The sequence below is a fragment of the Parus major genome, chromosome 15, assembly GCF_001522545.3.
Source record: "Parus major isolate Abel chromosome 15, Parus_major1.1, whole genome shotgun sequence".
In the NCBI taxonomy this organism is placed as follows: domain Eukaryota; kingdom Metazoa; phylum Chordata; class Aves; order Passeriformes; family Paridae; genus Parus; species Parus major.
This window is the reverse complement of record NC_031784.1, coordinates 984,193-1,002,683: the sequence shown is the minus strand read 5'-3', so window position 1 is coordinate 1,002,683 and position 18,491 is coordinate 984,193. Positions and strand designations below refer to the sequence as shown.

The window sequence follows — 18,491 nt, the reverse complement described above, 5'->3', positions numbered from 1 at the left end:
TTCCCTGCTTGTACAGTTTTCAAATACCCTGCTGGTGGAATTTTGGACTCCTGATAAATTACACTCTGCAGACAGAAAAGGGGGATGTAGAATATATTAACAGACAGGGATGCAGAGAAATATCTTTGGATCCTTGGATGACTAATCCCCACGTTCCTTGCAGAGAATCCATCCTGTTAGCATTCAGACATGCAAAAGGGAGCATCACCAATGATTACTTTGATTTAGCAGATGCAGACTGTTGCTAAATGTGATTGTATCATCTGTCAGAAGTGAGCAAAGGGAGAAGGGGCCGGAGCTCTTCCAGCTTTGTTGTGTTTGCAGTTAGTGCTGGCACTGCTCAGCTCTGTGTGTGGGCACTACCCCGATTATTGGCACAGCAGGAATTCTGTCATTTTGAATTAAAAAGTAAAATCTTATCAGCATTCTGTCTGAAAAGGCCATAAATGATGTTCTGGCCAGCAGGCAGAGGAGCAGAGGGCACACCCTGGGTTATGATCCTTGGTGAATTCCTGGTGAATGCCCCTCCTGCAGAGCTCATGGGAAAGGAATTATCCTGGCAGCCAGGGCAGCTTTGTGTGAGCTGCTGCAGGGGGATAACCAGTCCTTCTCTTCACTTCCAGCTTTGGAACCAGGTGGAGAGGAGAACCATTAACCCCCAGCAGGTCCAGACAGGCAGAACCACAGAACCATGAAGCCTCTGAAGCTCCTGTCCCTTCTTCCACTTCTGGCCAACTGAGAATCAAACTCAGATTTCTTTTAACAAATTGATTTCAGAAGTAAATATTTACTTTACTGTATTTGTTATACTAACTTGATGATATGCAGTTCATAAAACCAATTCAAAACTTAATTTTGGAGCTGTATGAGTTTGCCACAGGCACTGAGACCAGCCAGGAAATCTTATTTCCTCTCCCTTGTGAAATAAGGATCTAAGCACTTGCATTAATATTTCTACAGTAAAGTTCCACTGCCTGAATATGAATTTCCTGTTTCTCTAAAGGCAGCCCCATCCTAGCTCCACGTGCTGGGTGTCAGTGCTGAGCAGAGACTGTGGTGAGACTTTGTACACCAAGAGCACCCAGATCATCTGATCCTCAGCACATCTGGGAGCATAACTCACCCTTCCTGTTTGCTGAACAGATCTGGGGATGAGAAGCATCATTCCCACCCCCTCCCCATTCCTGCAGACCCAGAGCCATCAGTGCTGGGATGCCAGGGACAGGGCAGTGCCAGGCTCCACCTCTGGCTCTGTCCTGGGGTGTTTGGGCTGTGTTTGTGCTGCCCTTCACTGCTGTGCCACAGCTCTGCTGGGCATTTAACACAGCTTTACCTCTCAGTGCTGGCCTGGGGGGAATTAGCATCCAAAAGAAACTTTGAGCTGGTTTGTTTTCCTCTTCTCATCAGAAGCAGACTGCAGAAATGGCAGCTTTCATTCCCTAAGTCTGTTTCTGATGTAGGTTTGGAGTGGCCTCATTTTTCTCCACAGTTAATTTGTTCCTTAGCTAACATTTTCCTCGGCATTGTGGACCTTAGAGTCCTGGAGTAACCTGGATTGCACCTGGATCCGTGTTTGGAGGTGAAGGGATGCTGTTAAAGCAGCAGGCTGTCCCCTTCTGGTGTCACTCCTGAGCACCACTGCCCCCTTTCTTCTGCACTTACTCAAGAACTTAATATTATGCTGTTACTCATGAACTCATAAAGTGATAAAGGAAGCAGAGCAGGGTTGAGATGTGTTGGGATGGAGAGACAGAGCAGCCCAAAATGCAGCCAGCAGAATTTGCCTTTCCCCACTCCTGCCAGAGGGTGACTCTGCCCCAGGGGATCCCAGATCATCCAAACTCCTTGGTCTGCAGGAGCACTGCTGCTCTTCTGCAGGGTGTGCTGAGACTTGGAAAAGCAGAATGTCAGCTTCTTTCCCCTCCTGTACACAGTGCCTGTGGGTGTGGAGTGCCACAGGACCCAGTTGGCAGAAAGCACGATGTATAATTTACTGTTAATCGTGGGATTATGTAGATGAACAGAGTCTGCTGCTAACAATGTTATTTTGTTGATCAGCTGTAATCTTAGCAGCATTAATAACTGGAATCCACAGCCATTGTGTTCCCAGGCCCCCAGATCAGCCTGTGGCTGCTCTGGAACTCGTGTCCCTCCTGTGTTACCTGTGCTGGCTGCAGCTGGCCTGTGCAGTTTAGATCTCCCACATCTCCATCTCCTCCTCTCAAAACGTGCTGCCAGGGCATCTGTGTTCCTCAGGGTGATGGGGGAACCTCAGCTGGAAACACAGCCCAGCTCCTGGGCTCTCCTGGGTGGGCTCTGTCTCTGCAGCCAGGACTCACTGGGTTCAGTGCCCAGCTGCCTCCTTCCCTCTCTCAAGCAACTCGCCCTGTCAAATCAGAAATGGCATTTTTGTGCCAGTCCTTCAGGTCTGTGCCACAGGTTTGTCCCTGCTGAGGAGGTGTGGCTGTGAGAGGGACAGACCTGAATGCTGAGCCAGGATTAACCTCTCCACTCCCAGAAAGTGCAGCCTAAAACTGGACCATTCTCATGACCTCAGGCTCCCGTGGATTTCTCTCCATAACACCATCTAATCGGATTTAGAGTTTAATTAAACAGCTGTCACTTTGCTTCCTCATTCTGCCACAATTTAATGTTGAATTAGTTCCTAAATCAGTCATGGCTGAATGCTTGCCTTCTTACAATTGAGAGGTTGGATGAACATAAGGTTTGCTCTTCAGCTAAATCCAAGCAATACTTTGTGTTCTTGCTCTTTGTGAGAGCTCCATCAGTGCGAATTCCCTGGCAGAAAAGGGATGGGATAAAGTGGGAGATTGCTGTCAGGGTTCCCCAGCTCTGAATGACCAAAGTGAGCACAGCCTTCTCAGCTCTGCCTGCAGCACATCTGCTTCAGGGATATTCTTTTCCCTTTCTAGGGAAGAAGTGATTTTTGTGAAAACCAATCCTGCAGGTTTGCTCTGGGGCAGTGCAGGGAAGGAAATGTTGGGGCCAGCAGTGCTGCAAGAGGATTTTATCCAAATGAACCCTGACACAGGCAAGAGCAGAGCATGAGAGGAGGCTCGTGGTGCTCTGAGCTGTGCCAGCAGCTCCATGGAGGAAAGCTGGGAGATCTCCTGCAGAGTGATGCTTCTGCATCAAATTCTGACAATAAACTTTAAAGAAATTTCTTACACACAAAATTTTGCTTTCAAATATCTCCTTTGATACCTCCTTGAGCCTAACCACTAGAGTTTTCCTGTAATCATTAGAGGAAAATTTGTTCTTTAATTATACTCTTCGTTAATTAAATACATTTAAATAGTAATTATTTCCTCTGTATGTTGTATCCATTGAAGGGATGCTCTGGAAACAGGGAAGAACCATCCTGACTGGGGCTCTGATGTTCTCCAGGTGAGGAAGCCAGCCCAGCCCTGTGATATGGAGTCAGATGTTGGTGGGATTTGGGCACGGTGCTGCTGAGACAGCTGGAGGCTTCCAAAGTCACAGCTGCCTTGTTTCCATGAGGATTATCTGTGTAGTTCTCTGTTTCAGCCATGGAAGTGCCAGTCCTGCCTTTTCTGGAGTTTGCAATTCACTCACAGAAACTTCTTTCTGCCCTGGATATTGATGCTGACTTACAGTGCATCTTCCTTCTCTTTTTTAATTTACTCTACTTCCCTCATTTTTGAATTTCTTGGGGAACAAGTCCAAACACTGCTATCAGATGCTTTCAGGTTTTTTATGACACAAAACAAATTTCATTTTAAATCTCTGCTTGCTGCCTGCACAGAAAGTAGATTAGTTCTTGGGGGATTTTAAAAATTAAAGAATGTGGAAATGGCTGAGATATTGTGATTTTGAAAAGCGCCTTCTTTTTAAATGAATTTTTTGTCTCTGTGAAAGTTTCTTAGGAATGTTGTTGGTGTAGTCCTGAATTAGGCTGCAATCAGGGCAGTATATTGCACTTAGAAATGAGGCTGAGGTGCCTCTGCTGGCTGCTGGGTTTCCTGTGCTGCTGGAGAAGAGTTCTTTTCCTGTCCCTGCAGGTGGGACTGCTGCTCATGATTATTTATCCCTGGATATCCAGAGGTGCTGCAGCAGCTGTGAGGCTGCAGGGAAACAAACCTGGGTGCTGAGCCAGAGCCCTGGGGCTGGTTCAGGGTGCTCAGGGATGGACAGACAGACAGACAGACAGACAGACAGAGTCTGCTCTTATTTTTGTCTGTTCAGCTTTTGAGGAGTGTTGGGCTGCTCTCTGTGCTGTGAGAGTTTGCTGTCAGTTTGTGTGGTGCAGACTGTGGCTGATTCTCCCTGGGCTGCCTTTGGCTTTATTGCAGCAATATAAAGGCAGCACTCGTGCTCTGAGGCTATTCCATATCCAGGGATATAGGGTACATGCTTTTCTACTTCAGTTCTAAACAAAAAACACAATAAAAACAAGACTTTGTTCCTTGGTCTTTTTTTCTGGTTTGTTTTAACTATCACAGGGCCCTTAGAGCCTGAGGAAGGGAAGTGGCAGAGCTGAAAATTGCTTTTAGTATAGTGTCTAATATATTAATTGCTTATACATCAGTATTCCTTAATCTGTGTAATACCCATGAGTTGTGGGGAACTGATAGGAGCTATGGCTGCTTTCAGGGGAGGTGAAGGCAAAAGGTTTCCATCTCTGCTCAGAGCTGTGGCTGGATGGGCACTGGTCCCTTCCCAGTGCTGGGAATGATTTAGGGTTCTTACATTTCTAGAACAGTCAACATTCCCTTTTAGCATTTCCTTTCAAGTTTGATGGGATTTCTTACGAGAGCTGCAGGAGAACCTGAGAAATAACAAGTTGCCAGATGAAAAGAAAATCTGACCTAAATTTCAGACTCACTAAACCTGAATTGAAAACAATATCAACTGTATCAGTGCCCCATTTTGCTGCTGTTGACACCAGTGGCTGCAGTCCTCATGACTTCAGTGCTGAGGAATTTGCTGAATATTCTATTCACTTTATATTGAAAGCTGAAAAGTTGGAGAAAACTTTGAAGTTCTTCCAGCATGGGAATCTTGGGAATACAGAGGTGCTGAAATAGTTGAGGAGTTCCAAGTGTTAGCCTGGTCGATGGTGCATTGAAAGGATTTTATGTTCCACAACCCCCGTTCAGACTTCAAATTTCCTTGTTATTTCCCCTGCAGTTAACAGCATCACTAACTCCTTCTGGATTCCTTACATTGCTTCATTGGCCATATCAGAGGAAATGAAATAATCTTGAAACAGTTCCAGACACAAAGTTCACGAGGCCCCGTCTTTGCAATGGGCTTGGATTCACAGAGCAGCATTTTTACCTGGGGGGCTCTTGTGTCCTTACCCAAACATTGCCAGTACAGTGTACAGTAGGAAAAACTCAGGAATCACATGTGGGAAGGTGGATATTGGGAATAATTCCACAGATCTCAAAGGCAGGAGATGGCTGTGGAGTGTGCCTGACCTGAAGTGAGCTCTGCTCGTGGTGCTGCTGAGCAGAGCGCAGCACTGAGTGTCTGTTCATTACCTGGGCTTTCATTAATTACCCTTTGGCAGGCTGCACCTCTTGGGAGAAGTGAGATTTTCAGGCACTCAGCAGCGATGTGAGCAGTGCTGTGCTTTGTTTTGGGGCAGGACACGGAGATCCTGAACACGGCCATCCTGACGGGCAGGACGGTGGCAGTGCCCATCAAGGTGGTGTCCATCGAGGAGAACAGTGCTGTCACAGACATCTCCGAGGCCGTGGAGTGCAAATCCTCGGGGGAAGACGTCATTAAAGTAAGTTCATGGCACTGAGTGCCTTCTGGATTTGTTTTATAGGTAAAACAGCCTGGGCATAACCTCCAAATCAGCTCCTGCAAATTCACGGCCCTCCTGTTGCAAAAGGAGAGGGGTTTTGGGAAGAGCGAGGTGCAGCAGTGCAGCCTCCACACCGACTTTCATCTTTATCCATGTCCTAATTTTGAAGTGCTTTGGTAATTTCACCTCAAGTCCCCTGGATTCCATTCACTGCAAAAGCAGCTCCTCTCCCCCAGATGTTCCCCATCACCTTTCCAGCTGTGCCTCTCACCTCCACAGCTGCTCAGGGTGGGTTGGGTGAGCAGCAGCTGCAGTGCACACTCACCCTGCTCCACAGCCCTGCAGGGAATTCCCACTCCTGCACCTGGGGCCTTTGGGGGCTCCCTGAAAACAGAGGCCACACAAAATTAAGGGAATGAAAAGCAGTTGTATTTATCCAATTTTATTTTTTTTTGTATTTATCCAAAGCCAACCCAAATATCTCCATTTTGCTGGAGCTTGATGCTTTACAGAAATTTTAATCTCTAGGAATTCCTATTAATGTTTTTCCTAAGGCAGTCACATAACCACTAATAGAAGTAAAAACTGAAATTTAGTTTAGGGATCATCCTGGTTGTAATCTTATTGGAAACCACTTCCCTGAGTAAGAAAAAATACAAGATACCATTCCCAAATAATAATTTTAAAAGAATCAGAAAAGGACTGTTATGATTCCATTTTGCTTTAACAATTTAGCAGAATTCCACCAAATAATTCCAGCCTTGTGGGGATTTCTTTCCAACTGGGAGAATGACCAGTATTAAGTTCTTCCACTCAGAGAAAGACTCAGGTTAGGGAAAAAAATATGTAATAAGTAATGCATCACCAGATGATGCATAGAAAATGACAGCAGAATTATTCCTCAAACAAAATTCCTTCTGGAAAAATGGCTTCTGGCTGTTCTAGCTTTGAAGCATATTCTTCAAGAAGAAGTGAAATCCCCAAGCCTTACAAGAACAGAGCTTGTTCCTGCAGTAATTGCACCACAGCCCAGAGTGCTGCAGTTCTCCAGCAATTTGTTTGGAAGGAATGTTTTCCTGAAGCTCCGTGTCCTTTGATTAGCACTTGGGGCCCTGCTGGGCTCTCCTCTTATTTTCTACAGAAATCATTTATCTGTGCTGAAAGGGTTCCTCAAAACGATGTTTTTTACCAGCAGAACCTTTGTGAGGGGCTTCAGGAGCCTCCCCTGTGCGGGGCACTCTGAAGTTGGGGTGGAACAAACAACTGGGGGTTAACACACAGCATTTACTGGTATCAGCCAGGGACATTTGCAGGTGTAATTTCTTCCTCCTCAGAACTGGTTGGAAATTGCTCAGCTGGAGAGAGAAGCTGTCTCCTGTGTGTTTGGAATTTGTGCAGCACCTCTGGAGGGACGTGGCTGTGACACGGGTGCTAACTGCTGGAAAACACACAGCTGCCTGAAAAACACAGCTCATTAAATGCTTGCAACAAAGAGGTTTTCTCATCTCATCATAAAGGAAAAAAAGGCTTTTTATTTTATTTTTTTTTTTCTCCCCATCTAGAATGTTCTTGTTTCCACGAAATTTCTTTCTTTACATGTGGAAGTGGTTTGGGGTTCAAGGCAAATTGACATCTTCAATTGGCTCAGATTTTAAAAAGCACTCAGAAAGCTTCAAATGAGCACAGAGGCCTTTCATCCTTAATTCATTTTGAAATTCTCCATCAAGCTTTTATGTTCAATTCTTTAGAAATATCATCTTCCTCTGAAAATCCTATTGTAGAGACCTTGTTGGGAGTAACCTTTCTGCTTAAAAATAAAACCCACTCACGGTAAATTATGTCTTTTGGGCAAAGCCCATGCTACAAGGGCTGTGTGCATGAGTTTATAGCTCATGTAAAGCCTGTGGATTACCTTAAACTTGGGGAAAAAAAGGAGTTATTGATGAGAGCTATCGAGAGCTGTTCAATACTTTTATTATCATCTGGAGGTTCAGGCATATTTTTGTGTGTTTTTAATTGTGTGGAATTTCTGGTAATTTGGATTCAGCCAAACCTGACAAGAGTGAGGCCAAAGATGCTCAGTGCCTGTCTGCACCTGGCCTGTAATATTTAATTATCAAATAAATGTCCTTTGCATGGTTCATGGAAAGAGCTTAAAGGTAATGCTCCTGCCCAGCAATTGCCCAACAGCTCAAAGCTTATTTATATTAATTTTGACTTCAGCTGGGCTGAATGGCATTGTTCTGAGTAACAGAACCCCATGGAAATCTGAATTTAAGATCTATCTGCAAAGAGCAGGTAACAGTTTCCCAGTGGTAATCACAGTCCCAGGACAGCTCAGTGCAGTTTGTGTCCTGTGTGGATGTGCTGACTGCTACTCCTTTTACTTCTTTTATTGTCTCACAGTTCCCAGTCTTTACTTCCAAATTTACAGCTGATTTCATGAACTTTAAATGCCTTTGAGTGCTCTAGACCTTCACACAGTGGTCCAACCTTTTAAAAGTGGACACAAAATTTATTATGGCACTAAAAAGGAAGCAAAAGCCAAATTTTATTTCGCTAAGCTGGAATTTACCAATAGAATCCATCTATCTGGATCCATTACTGGTAATTGCAGCTGCCTGCATAGGCTCCTTTCCATCTGCTGGGAATTTGGGTGGAACGTGGCTGATTTTGCTGATGCTTTTGTGCTGTTTGCTCGGGAGCAAACCCTGCTCAGGGCTCCTGCATCACCTGCAGGAACAGCAGTGTTTTCCTGCTGAGAGGAGCACACAAAGCCCCTTCCCCTGCAGCTCTGTCTTTGTGTTTGGAGCTGATGCAGATGCAGCTCCCTCTGCCCACACCCAGGAGCAGCCTGAGAGCCCCAGACAGCAGCAGCTGGGAGTCCAAACCTGGATTTCCAATGGCTCCTCCTTCCCCTTCTGAGATTTGTGTCAGACTGAGCAGCTTTAAAAACAGGGAAGAAAGTCACAGCATGGAAATGCCATTGTTTGGCTGCTCTGAAGCCCCGTGACTTTGAAGGTTTTTCTTCTGGCCAATGTTGTGCTGTGTTCTGAGCAGGGTTACAAACAGAAAGCCCACCTCCCGACCCTTCTCCATCCTTTCCATAGTCCTGTGATTGATGGGATTGAAATACATCAGCAGGACTTCAGAGGAGCTTTATGAAAATGAGGCTTTACCACACCTTTCTGTCAGATGCCAGGAGAGCAAAGAGGGCAGCAGTGGATGGAGCTGTCACAGGAGATGTCCTGTCAGGAATGGTCACCCCCAGCAGCCAGCCTCTGTCTGAGCAGAATGAAACTCCAGATGGGCAAGGACTGAGGTACTGCCAGCAATAAAAGCTGGAAATACCTTGCCATCATGTCATTGGCAAAACTTGCAAGGGCAGCTGAAGAAACTTTTAAACCATATCCTCGCAGAGTTCCCTCCCTGTTCCCTCGTGCCTTCCCCCAGCTCCCCACCTGCACTGGGGGTGGAGAACCAGCACAGCCCAAAGGAAAATCCAGAGCAGCAGTTTCAGCACCTCAGCTTCCACAGAAAGGGCTTCAAAATCCCCTCCAAAGCTTCAAGATCAAGACTGGGGGAGGAAATGGGAGAAACAACATCTGCCTTGTGCCAGCTGCTGATGTGACTTTGCTCCAGACCTGTCTGAGAAATGCCATCAGAAGAGAGGATGGTTTGATTCCACTTTGCTTTTCTGCCCCTGGTTGTAATTTACTCGTTGTGGATACACACTGAGTTAGGAAATGAGAAGCACTGTGATGGTCTCAAATGCACAACAACTGCCCAAACTGTGTAGATGGAATTAAAAGTCATTTCACCCTGGGATCCTGCCTTGCCAAGCAAGATATCTGGGGCCATGTGCATCCATGGGCTGGCATGTCCCCAGTGAGCAGGAGCCAGGCTCTCTGTTTGTCCCCATTTCCAGACATTGCTCCACTGGAGAGTGCACAAAACAAGGCAGATTTTGGGTTCTGTGCTAATGTGAGCTGCAGAGAGCTCCTGTGGCTCAGCACAGCTCCAGCCCAGCTTCCAAAGCTGCTCATTTGGGAGCAAATAGATGCCCTCCGGTCTCAGCTGGCATTTTGTGCCCCTTTTACTCTCTCAGTTCTGTCGTAGTGAATGATATTCAGTGAGTTAAATGTAGTGCTGCTGCTCTGCAAGGCTGCCTCTGAAATCTGTGTAATGAGATTAGATAATGTACAGCCTTTTCCCTAAGAAAAGCTCTCTTGCTTTGGGGGGTTTCTGCTTAGTTTTGCTAATCTGGCTGCAGATTGTGAAAATGCAGACCCTGCTCGGCAGAGAGAGCCCAGATTGCATCCGAAGCACGGCCCTGCTTTTAGGGAGTTCTGCTCATGTTGATGTTGCTGGGAGCTGTGCCTGAGGCCACAGGGCTGCAGCAGCCTTGCAGCAGCCTTGCAGCAGCCTTGCAGCAGCCTTGCAGCAGCACTCAGCCCTGTTAGCACGGGGAGCTGCAGCTTGCTCAGCTGAGGCTGCCATCAGTTAATGAAGTTAATTGTGCCCCGTGCCCAGAACGGGAATTGTGCTGCTCAGGCAGCTGAAGGATCTGTTCTTACCGGGGGTCACAGGTGGAAGGAACTCTCAGGGTTATTCTCACACGTCGTGTGAGCAGAGCAAGCCTTGGCAGTGTTCAGGGGAGGGTCTCCAGCCTGCAGGGCTCTGCGTAGCTGAGCTGCAAAGCTGCACAGCCAGGGGGGCTCAGCCCAGCACTGGAGCAGTCAGCAGCTCCTGGAATGAGCTTTGCATTCTGAGCGCTGCTCTAACGCTGTCACAAAGTGGAAACAGCACACAAGAGCTCAGGGCTGGAGCTTTAACTTTCATCAGACTTAAGGAGTTTAATTTGAAAAAATGAATAGTGTGGGCCTTGAGACAGCTTCAGTTTTCCACTAGGTTACTGATTATTCAGGATTATGCAGCCAGGCATTGAAATCCTTCTTAGGAAGCCTAATGTTCATGTAGCAGAGGATTTCCTTTGTGTATAAGACCATGGTGTTTAATTGGAATCAAGGCTGGAGAGCCACACCGAGTCTCTCTTTCAAAACCTGTAGAATTTAATAGAGGATAATTCCCTTTCTACAGAGGATGTTGTTAAAAAGGAGAAATTCTATAGCAAGGACACGGATATCCAAAAAGCTCCTGGAATGATTATCACTGTCTAATATTTCCTATAAATTACAATCCCTATAAACTGCTGTGTGGTGAATAAATGATTAAATATTAAATAATAAATGTGTTCCTTAATGGAATGAATGGCTGCTCCCAGAGCTTGACCTCCCTGAGCTCCAGGTGTGTCAGTGATGACACTGAGCTGAACACGAGGAGTCTCGTGTAGGCAAAGTGCTGAACACCACTATTCTTTACTGATTAATTAGCCTGGAATTTTTTTTTTCCACTGAAATTGAGATTCCTTTAAGAGGCACTGGAAAAAGCTCTCTGCTCACAGAAGTGCTGTCATAAATATTTAAACATTTATGTAACCTTTGAATATTTTAGCAACATTTACATTAGTAGAACAGAAATGGGTAAATGGGTTTACAGACAAAAATGCAAGATTCTGAACTCGATGAAGACAAACAGGACATCCACTGTTACCACATCTCCTCACCTCTGCTCAGTCCTGAAACCACACAGAATATCTAGAAAATGGACTGATGCTGCTCAGTTTTTCAGTCTCCATAAACCTGACTGGATTGCTGCATTAAAAACTTCTCCTTTTGTCCTTCTGAACTGTCCTTCAGAGACTGGGCTGCTGTCTCCAGAGGTGAAAACCACTGGGGGAATAAACAAGCTTGGACTAGAGCAGACTCACAGAGGCAGCCACTCATTTCTTTTTGGGTTTTATCCTTGTCATTCCTTCCACTCCTGGGTACAGCAGCCACGAGCCAGGACAGACAGTGCTGTGAGTTCACCATCTTTACAGAGGCAGCCTGAGCTTGTGTGTGACATGAAATTTGTCTCTCTAGAACTACCTGAATTACCTAATTACTGCTAAAATTACCAGCAGTAATGGAAGGAAGATTTCTCAGGAGTCTGTAGTGGAATTGAACCCAGCAAACCCAATATTGTCCAGAGGTGCCAACAGCCCCTCTGAGCCCGTGGTGGCCAGGGCAGAGCCTGGTGTGACCTCCAGCAGCTCCTGCTCCCTTCTTGTGGTTCTGCAGGACAGAGGTCGTGGTGGGATCAAAAATCTGAAATGGGCAAGTGAAGGGAGACCCTGAGGTTCTGCATTTGGCTGGTAACAGTTCCAGGAATATCCTTAAATTCCACTGCAGGCAATCTGCTGATTGCCAGGGGAGAGGGACGTGCCCTCCCCAGATCACACCGTGCCACAGGTAGCGACTCAGGAGTGACTCTCTCTTGATTTCCAGGCAGCAGTTTTCTCTGTCAGCTCAATAAAATGTGATTTGTTGCAGAGAGAATCTGTCCAAGTCATCTGGAAAGGCAATGGCCTTTGTTACAAGGGGGCACAAAAATATAATGCCAGGAAAAAGACAAAGAAAAAGCCTCCAGGGAATTGTGTTAGCCCTGTCTTTTGCTGTCTGCTTCTTTATGTTAGTTTTAATCTGGAGAAAGAAGTTAGGAAAACAGAAAAAAGGGAAAAGTAGCTGAATGCAGCTTAATAATGAAAGAAAGTGCTGAAATAGCATCAGAGAGCTCTTTAAAATGCAAAACTTCTTGCTGATCTGCTAAGCAGGAAAGAAAAAACCCAATCACTTAAAGGTGGTGGCTGAGCAGGCTTTCCCTTCATCATTGCTCACTTCTTCTGATGCCAGAGATAAAAAGCACTTTCAGAGGGAGGATGTTTTCATAGTAAAAGCAAAAATACTACAGGAGATGAGAGACACCTCACTGCTCAGCATCTCCAGCTTCTGTCAGAAACTTCCCTGGCCTGGAGTGGGCAGGACCCACAGCTGAGAGATTGTCCATGATGTTCCCTGACCTGCCAGAAGCGTTGGCAAAAGCCTGGAGGAAAGCAGAAAAGTACTTCTAGCCATCAAAAACTATGAAACAAATATGCATTTTTAATTTAAAAAAAAAAAAAAAAAGAGCAGAGCAGGATGTGCAGGGACATGAGCAGTGCTGGTTCCTGGGGAAGAACAGAATGTTTTTCACAATGCAGCTCCTAGAGAGCTGCCAGTGCTGCTGATGCCTGTCCAGTAATAAATACCAACTGGAGACTTTGAAAGGCTTGTGGTGCCTCCTTAGGCTGCTGTGTGCACTTGTTCAGCCATTTGTTTGTGGCATACCCATGAAGGCTGATAGCAGCTTTCCAAATACAGATGGAGATTGGATCTCAGCCCAGAACCATTTTGGAATTGCAGTTTTGCTCCTATTGTTATTCTTTTTCTTTCCCCAACAGTTAGATTTGTTCAGTTACTGACAACACTGAGCTTTAGACAATATAAAATCATACATCTGCACCAGACCTGGCCAGTCTGAAGCTGAGCATGTTGTCTGAAATCTTTTATCAGCACGAGCAAGGGCTTTGCATGATGCATAAATAAGCAGAAGAAAGTTCAGGACAGCAGTGGCTGTTGCTCCAAGCAGAGTTCAGTTGGATTTTGCTGCCAAGCCTCCCAAACAGTCGTGCTCAAAGGAAAACAAGGCTCAAGAGCTTTATCTGAAGCTGCTTTGTGGAATGTCCCAGAGCTGGGATGGACACAGGGGCTGAGTGGCCCTGGGGTGTCCCAGGGGCTGCTCACTGCTCTGGGCACAAACAGCTCCCTGGGCAGGAGCCTGGGGCTGTGGCTCCTGACACGCAGCCCTTGCTTGCCTGCAGCTGGAGCTGTTTGATGAGAAACTGTCTGGGTGATGCCTCTGGAAGGGTGAAGCTGCTGCAGACAGCACAGGAAGAACAAGCAGCCCATCTAGGGGTGTGTTCTGAATCACTGCCTGCTGTTGTGTGGGGTGTTACACATGAGGTTGGGTTCCTCACAGCCTCTGCTGCTCAGTGCTTTTAGATCAGAGCAAACAGTCCTTCTGAAACAGCCTGCTTTTCAAACACAGAAAAATACCTTTTCCTGTATTGCCATTCGAGTTAATAAATGGAAAATGAGGCCATGCCATTCACAGTGCTAAAATGAAGATGTTTCTGCCCCCTTCAGGCTTTTAAAGCCTCAGGTGGTGTGAGGGAGAAGCCTGGGGAGAGGGATGGGTCAGGTATGGCAGCACATGGTAGTGCTTCAGTCAGCAGAGCTGTTAGAGCATTACCCAGCGAGGGAACGAGGCAGAGAAATGTTTGTATTTTGTTCTCTGCAGGTTCTGCAGTGCCTAAACCCAAGAGAGGACACAAACAGGGGGTGTGTGTGACACCGGGAGCAGTTCAGCTCTGCATCTGTGGTCACAGGGGATTGGGCTGGGGACATCAGCCCTGCCAGCTGATAATCTTCATTTGGATAAAACGCTGTTGGGGATGGATAAAAGGGAGCAGATGATAATATAAATACATGTTCAGGTGGGGAGATGCATTTCCACCATTACCAGTGCTCGTTAGGGGTGATGAAATAGAATTGTGACAGGATGGGAGCAAGAGCAGGAGCTGGGATGTGCTGGGTTTGCTGTTAATTTCTGCAGACATACCAGCTCATTTAGTAATGTAACAGCTCCCATTGCTCACCACTTAATGTATGATTAATGTGCCACAGGATTTCCCCAGACATTTATGACACCTTTAGGAATAGAAATGACAATGACTTTATCACATGGAGTCACTTCATACTATCTGCATCTCTCTTAATGATTTATATATCCAGGAGTGATTTTATCACTAGTACTCAGTAACATAATAAATGAGAAAACTCAATGGTCTGTAAATTACAACACTGATTAAAGAAGTGATTACTGATATAACTCTTACATGGCTGTGATAATGCTTGCTTATATTTCAGGACAGCATTTACATATTAATGATAAATCTGCTGTAGTGTTTAGAAATACTTTACAGCTTTAATCAAAATGTAAACATTTATAAACAGATAATGTTTATTGCAGAGGAAATGAGTCGACTTCTGTTACTCTTCAGTGGGTGAAATCTACTGCAGAGCCAGTCTGGAAAGCAGCATCACTCCCCAGTGGGGGTCATCTTCAGGGTAGAGCTTGGCTTGGCTGCTTGCCCCTGTGGAGACCAGTTTGGCTTTGCTGGGTTCCTCTTGGCCAGGCTGGGAAGGAGCTTTGCTCATTAAGAATTCCCCAGCACTGCCATGGGTTTGTAGCTCTCTGCACCGCAGACAGAAAATCAACCACAGGCTTCATAAATAGCGTCCAGTCTTTGGGCATCTCCAGCAAATTGTGCCTCCTGAGCCAGGGAAGGGTTTTGTGTTCAGCTGCTCCCGCTGGAAAGGGCCATCATTAACAGGCATAAGGAGAAGGGAAGCATTTCTGCTGGTTTGGGGGTTACTCTTGGAGCTTGTCACAGTGATCACCTTTGCTCCTTCCCCTGTCTCTTGCCCCTCTCAGGTTTCTGACAGGTGTGACTATGTTTTTGTCAATGGCAAGGAGATGAAAGGCAAGGTGAATGCTCTGGTGAACTTCACCTATCAGTACCTGAGCGCTCCCCTGCAGATGACGGTGTGGGTGCCACGCCTGCCCCTCCAGATCGACATTTCCGACACTGAGCTCAGCCAGATCAAAGGCTGGAGGGTCCCCGTTGTTTCCAACAAAAGGTGGGTGTGAGTCTGTGCCTCTCCTGGGTGATCTGTGAAAGGAATGTTCCCAAGGGAGCAGCGCTGGAAGCCCCAGCTCTGCACCGGGCACCTGCACATAAAATAAAGCTTTAAAAGCTGTGGCACTTCTGCTCCTGTGTGTGTCTGTCTCGGGCAGTAAAACCCAGTGTGGGACTCTGGAAAGGGCCACTGGCAGAGCTGTGGTTTGGAGATGGCAGCACAGATGGAAAAGTGGCACAGCCCAGGGGTGTGGTCCTTCATCATGTCAGGTGGCCAAGGGCAATCCAGAACTCCAGAAGGGAGGGCTCTGAGTGAGGGGACACTCCCCATTAGCACTCCAGTGTCACTTGTCACTGCTGTTCTCCAGCCCATTTCTCTGTGCTTTGTTCTCTCTGGCACCAGGCCCACCAGGGACAGCGATGACGAGGACGAGGACGAGCGCAGGGGCAGGGGCTGCACCCTGCAGTACCAGCACGCCATGGTCAGGGTGCTGACGCAGTTCGTGGCCGAGGACTCGGGCCCCTGGGGGCAGCTCAGCTTCCTGCTGGGCTCTGACTGGCACTTCGACATCACTGACCTGGTCAGGGACTTCATGAAGCTGGAGGATCCTCACATTGCCAAGCTGCAGGAGGGCAGGATCCTGGTGGGCCGGGAAGTGGGGATGACCACCATGCAGGTACTGCTGTGGGCAGGGCTGCTGGGCTCAGCCTGGGGCTGGCACACACTGCCAGGCCCTCCCAGAGCCTCAGGGGTTAAACACTAAAGTGTGGAGGGTGAACAGAGCTCATCTGTGGGTGTGAGGAGGGTGGAGAAGACAGAACTGGCTGTCCATAGTTCCCTAGAGAGCAGCATGGCCCTTAGTCTCAGCAGAGGGAGGGATGTTCTACTGTCTCGATGTTCCATCAGAAACAGAAAAATCTGGAGGAACAAGAACTTCCAAGCCAAGAGATGAAGGACAAATCCTAGGCTGGTAACCTCCCTTTGAAGCAGTTGGGATGTTTAATGAGCTCATCCACATGAGTGGGAAGACAAAATAACAGAAGTGAATTTTAAATCCACTCTCGTGGTGAAATAATGCCATTATAACAGCAATAATGCCCCAATAGCACCACTGGGATAGGACAGCTCCCAGTCATGGATGGCTCTCAGCCATAAGCTCTCCACTCAGGTTTTCTGACCCTGCTGATGAAATCAGGCTCCCTTTTCCACGTGCTCTTCATTTCTGTGCATAAAGCTTTGGAGACAAGAAGGGATGATGACCTTAAGAAAGGTTGCATTAATTGATCAGCCTTTTCCTAAGTCGATTCTTGTGTGTTTCTCCAAAGGTTTTGTCTCCTCTGTCTGACTCCATCCTGGCAGAGAAGACAGTGACTGTGCTGGATGACAAAGTGACCATCACAGACCTGGGGGTGCAGCTGGTGTCTGGGCTTTCTCTCTTCCTGCAGCCCAGTGCAGCCACCAGCAGGGCCATTGTGGCCACAGCCGTCGCCCAGGAGCTGCTGCACACTCCTAAGCAGGTAATGCACACTCTGAATTTACTCCAGGGACAGCATTTTATCCGTGGAAGGTACAGATGGTAACCCATAGCAAGTTTAGAATTTATTCTTCAGGTGTAGTCCGTGCCCATGTTAATTGCTTTCCTCTGCAGGTTCTCTGGAACTGCCTGGTCATTTCTCCCCTTCAGGCCCTGGTTCTGAGCTGTGCATCTCCATCAGCAGAAAATGAGACAGGAATAGATTCCACACTGGGAAATAAATGGAAGGAAATGGCGTAGGAGTGACCTATAGAGACACAGACATCTTTCCCTTTCATTTGCAGTTTGAATGAAGGATATAACATTAAAGTCACTTTCCTTTAGAAAATTTAATGCAAATGTGGGAATGTTTGTGGCTAAATTTTGCAAAAAGTGACTCATGATTTGGAGTGCATCAGCTGAGATCCTGACTGAGCTGGAATTTTGAAGGCAAATGCTGAGTGTTTTCTGAAAATCAAGCCCTTTTGAAAGAGGGTTTTTTCCAAGGAGACAGCCCAGGACTAAGGCTGTACTTGAACATTGTGAGGACTTCATTATTTAAGTACAAGTTTATAAAAAGAACCAAATAACTCATGCAAACCTTACTGATGCAACTGAAAAACAAAATTCAGAATTCTTGCTGTGGCTTTCTTTCAGTGACTATAATGACTGGATTACTTTAGTTACAATGACCACACGAAGCACAAAGCAGCCAAAACATGAGTCCTGAAAAGTTGGCAGTTTCTCCATAAATACAAAGCACTCCAAAGAATATAAGCCAATATTGTTTTACCTTGGATGCTTTAAGTGAGATACCTTTATCTGTAGCTGAGCAACCAATGACTTGTTGTGACAAGGTGACCTTGAGGGATGCTGAGCCCATATATTGTTTTTTAATCAATAGGGAATTCATGGGCTCTGAAAAGTGGATCAGTGATTTAGGTGCCTAAAAATAGACACAGGTTGCCCAACTTTTAATTATCAAAGATGAAATATCTTCAGAAAATTTGGAAACTGTAGCTGTGAGTTGTCTATTTTTGGTGGCCATCTGCTCAGGTAGGAAAGCTGTTCCATTTGGCTTGCTGATGGCTGTTAAATCAACACTGTCATCTTAAAGGCTTCTCCAAAATGTAAACAAAATAAAACCTCCAGTGTTTAAGTGTTTCCTGATCTATGTGAGCTTCGAGGCCTCTCAAAGCTCAGCTGGCTCTGCAGGGAAGCTCCCAGTCCTATCAAGATTTTTTGTCACTGTAGGGTTTTCACAAGGTCTAATGAGCTGAAATGGGTCAGTGAAGAAAGAAGAAACGAGCCTTTAATAAAGAGCTCTGTGCATTGATGTATCCCTCAGTGCTACTGGGGAGCTGCAGACATTTTCTCAGGCCAGAGGAGCAGTGTTTGTGCTGTCCAGGGCCAGAAGCCGGGTTCTGGTGTTTCCAAAGCCTGGGGATCCAGATCCAGCCCTGGGGATGGGGATGGGATGGGGATGGGATGGGAT

At 46.5% G+C, this 18,491-nt stretch overlaps 1 protein-coding gene across 2 annotated transcripts in view; it reads left to right on the top strand.

Moving 5' to 3' along the window:
- TMEM132C (transmembrane protein 132C) overlaps positions 1-18,491 on the top strand; it is a 167,858-nt gene that overhangs the window by 141,805 nt on the left and 7,562 nt on the right. For both annotated transcript variants that reach the window (XM_015643919.3, XM_015643920.3), the window contains exons 5-8: positions 5,636-5,779; positions 15,278-15,483; positions 15,886-16,159; positions 16,809-17,000. In XM_015643919.3, the coding sequence (XP_015499405.1) occupies positions 5,636-5,779; positions 15,278-15,483; positions 15,886-16,159; positions 16,809-17,000 (816 nt within the window). The remainder of the gene's footprint in view (positions 1-5,635; positions 5,780-15,277; positions 15,484-15,885; positions 16,160-16,808; positions 17,001-18,491) is intronic.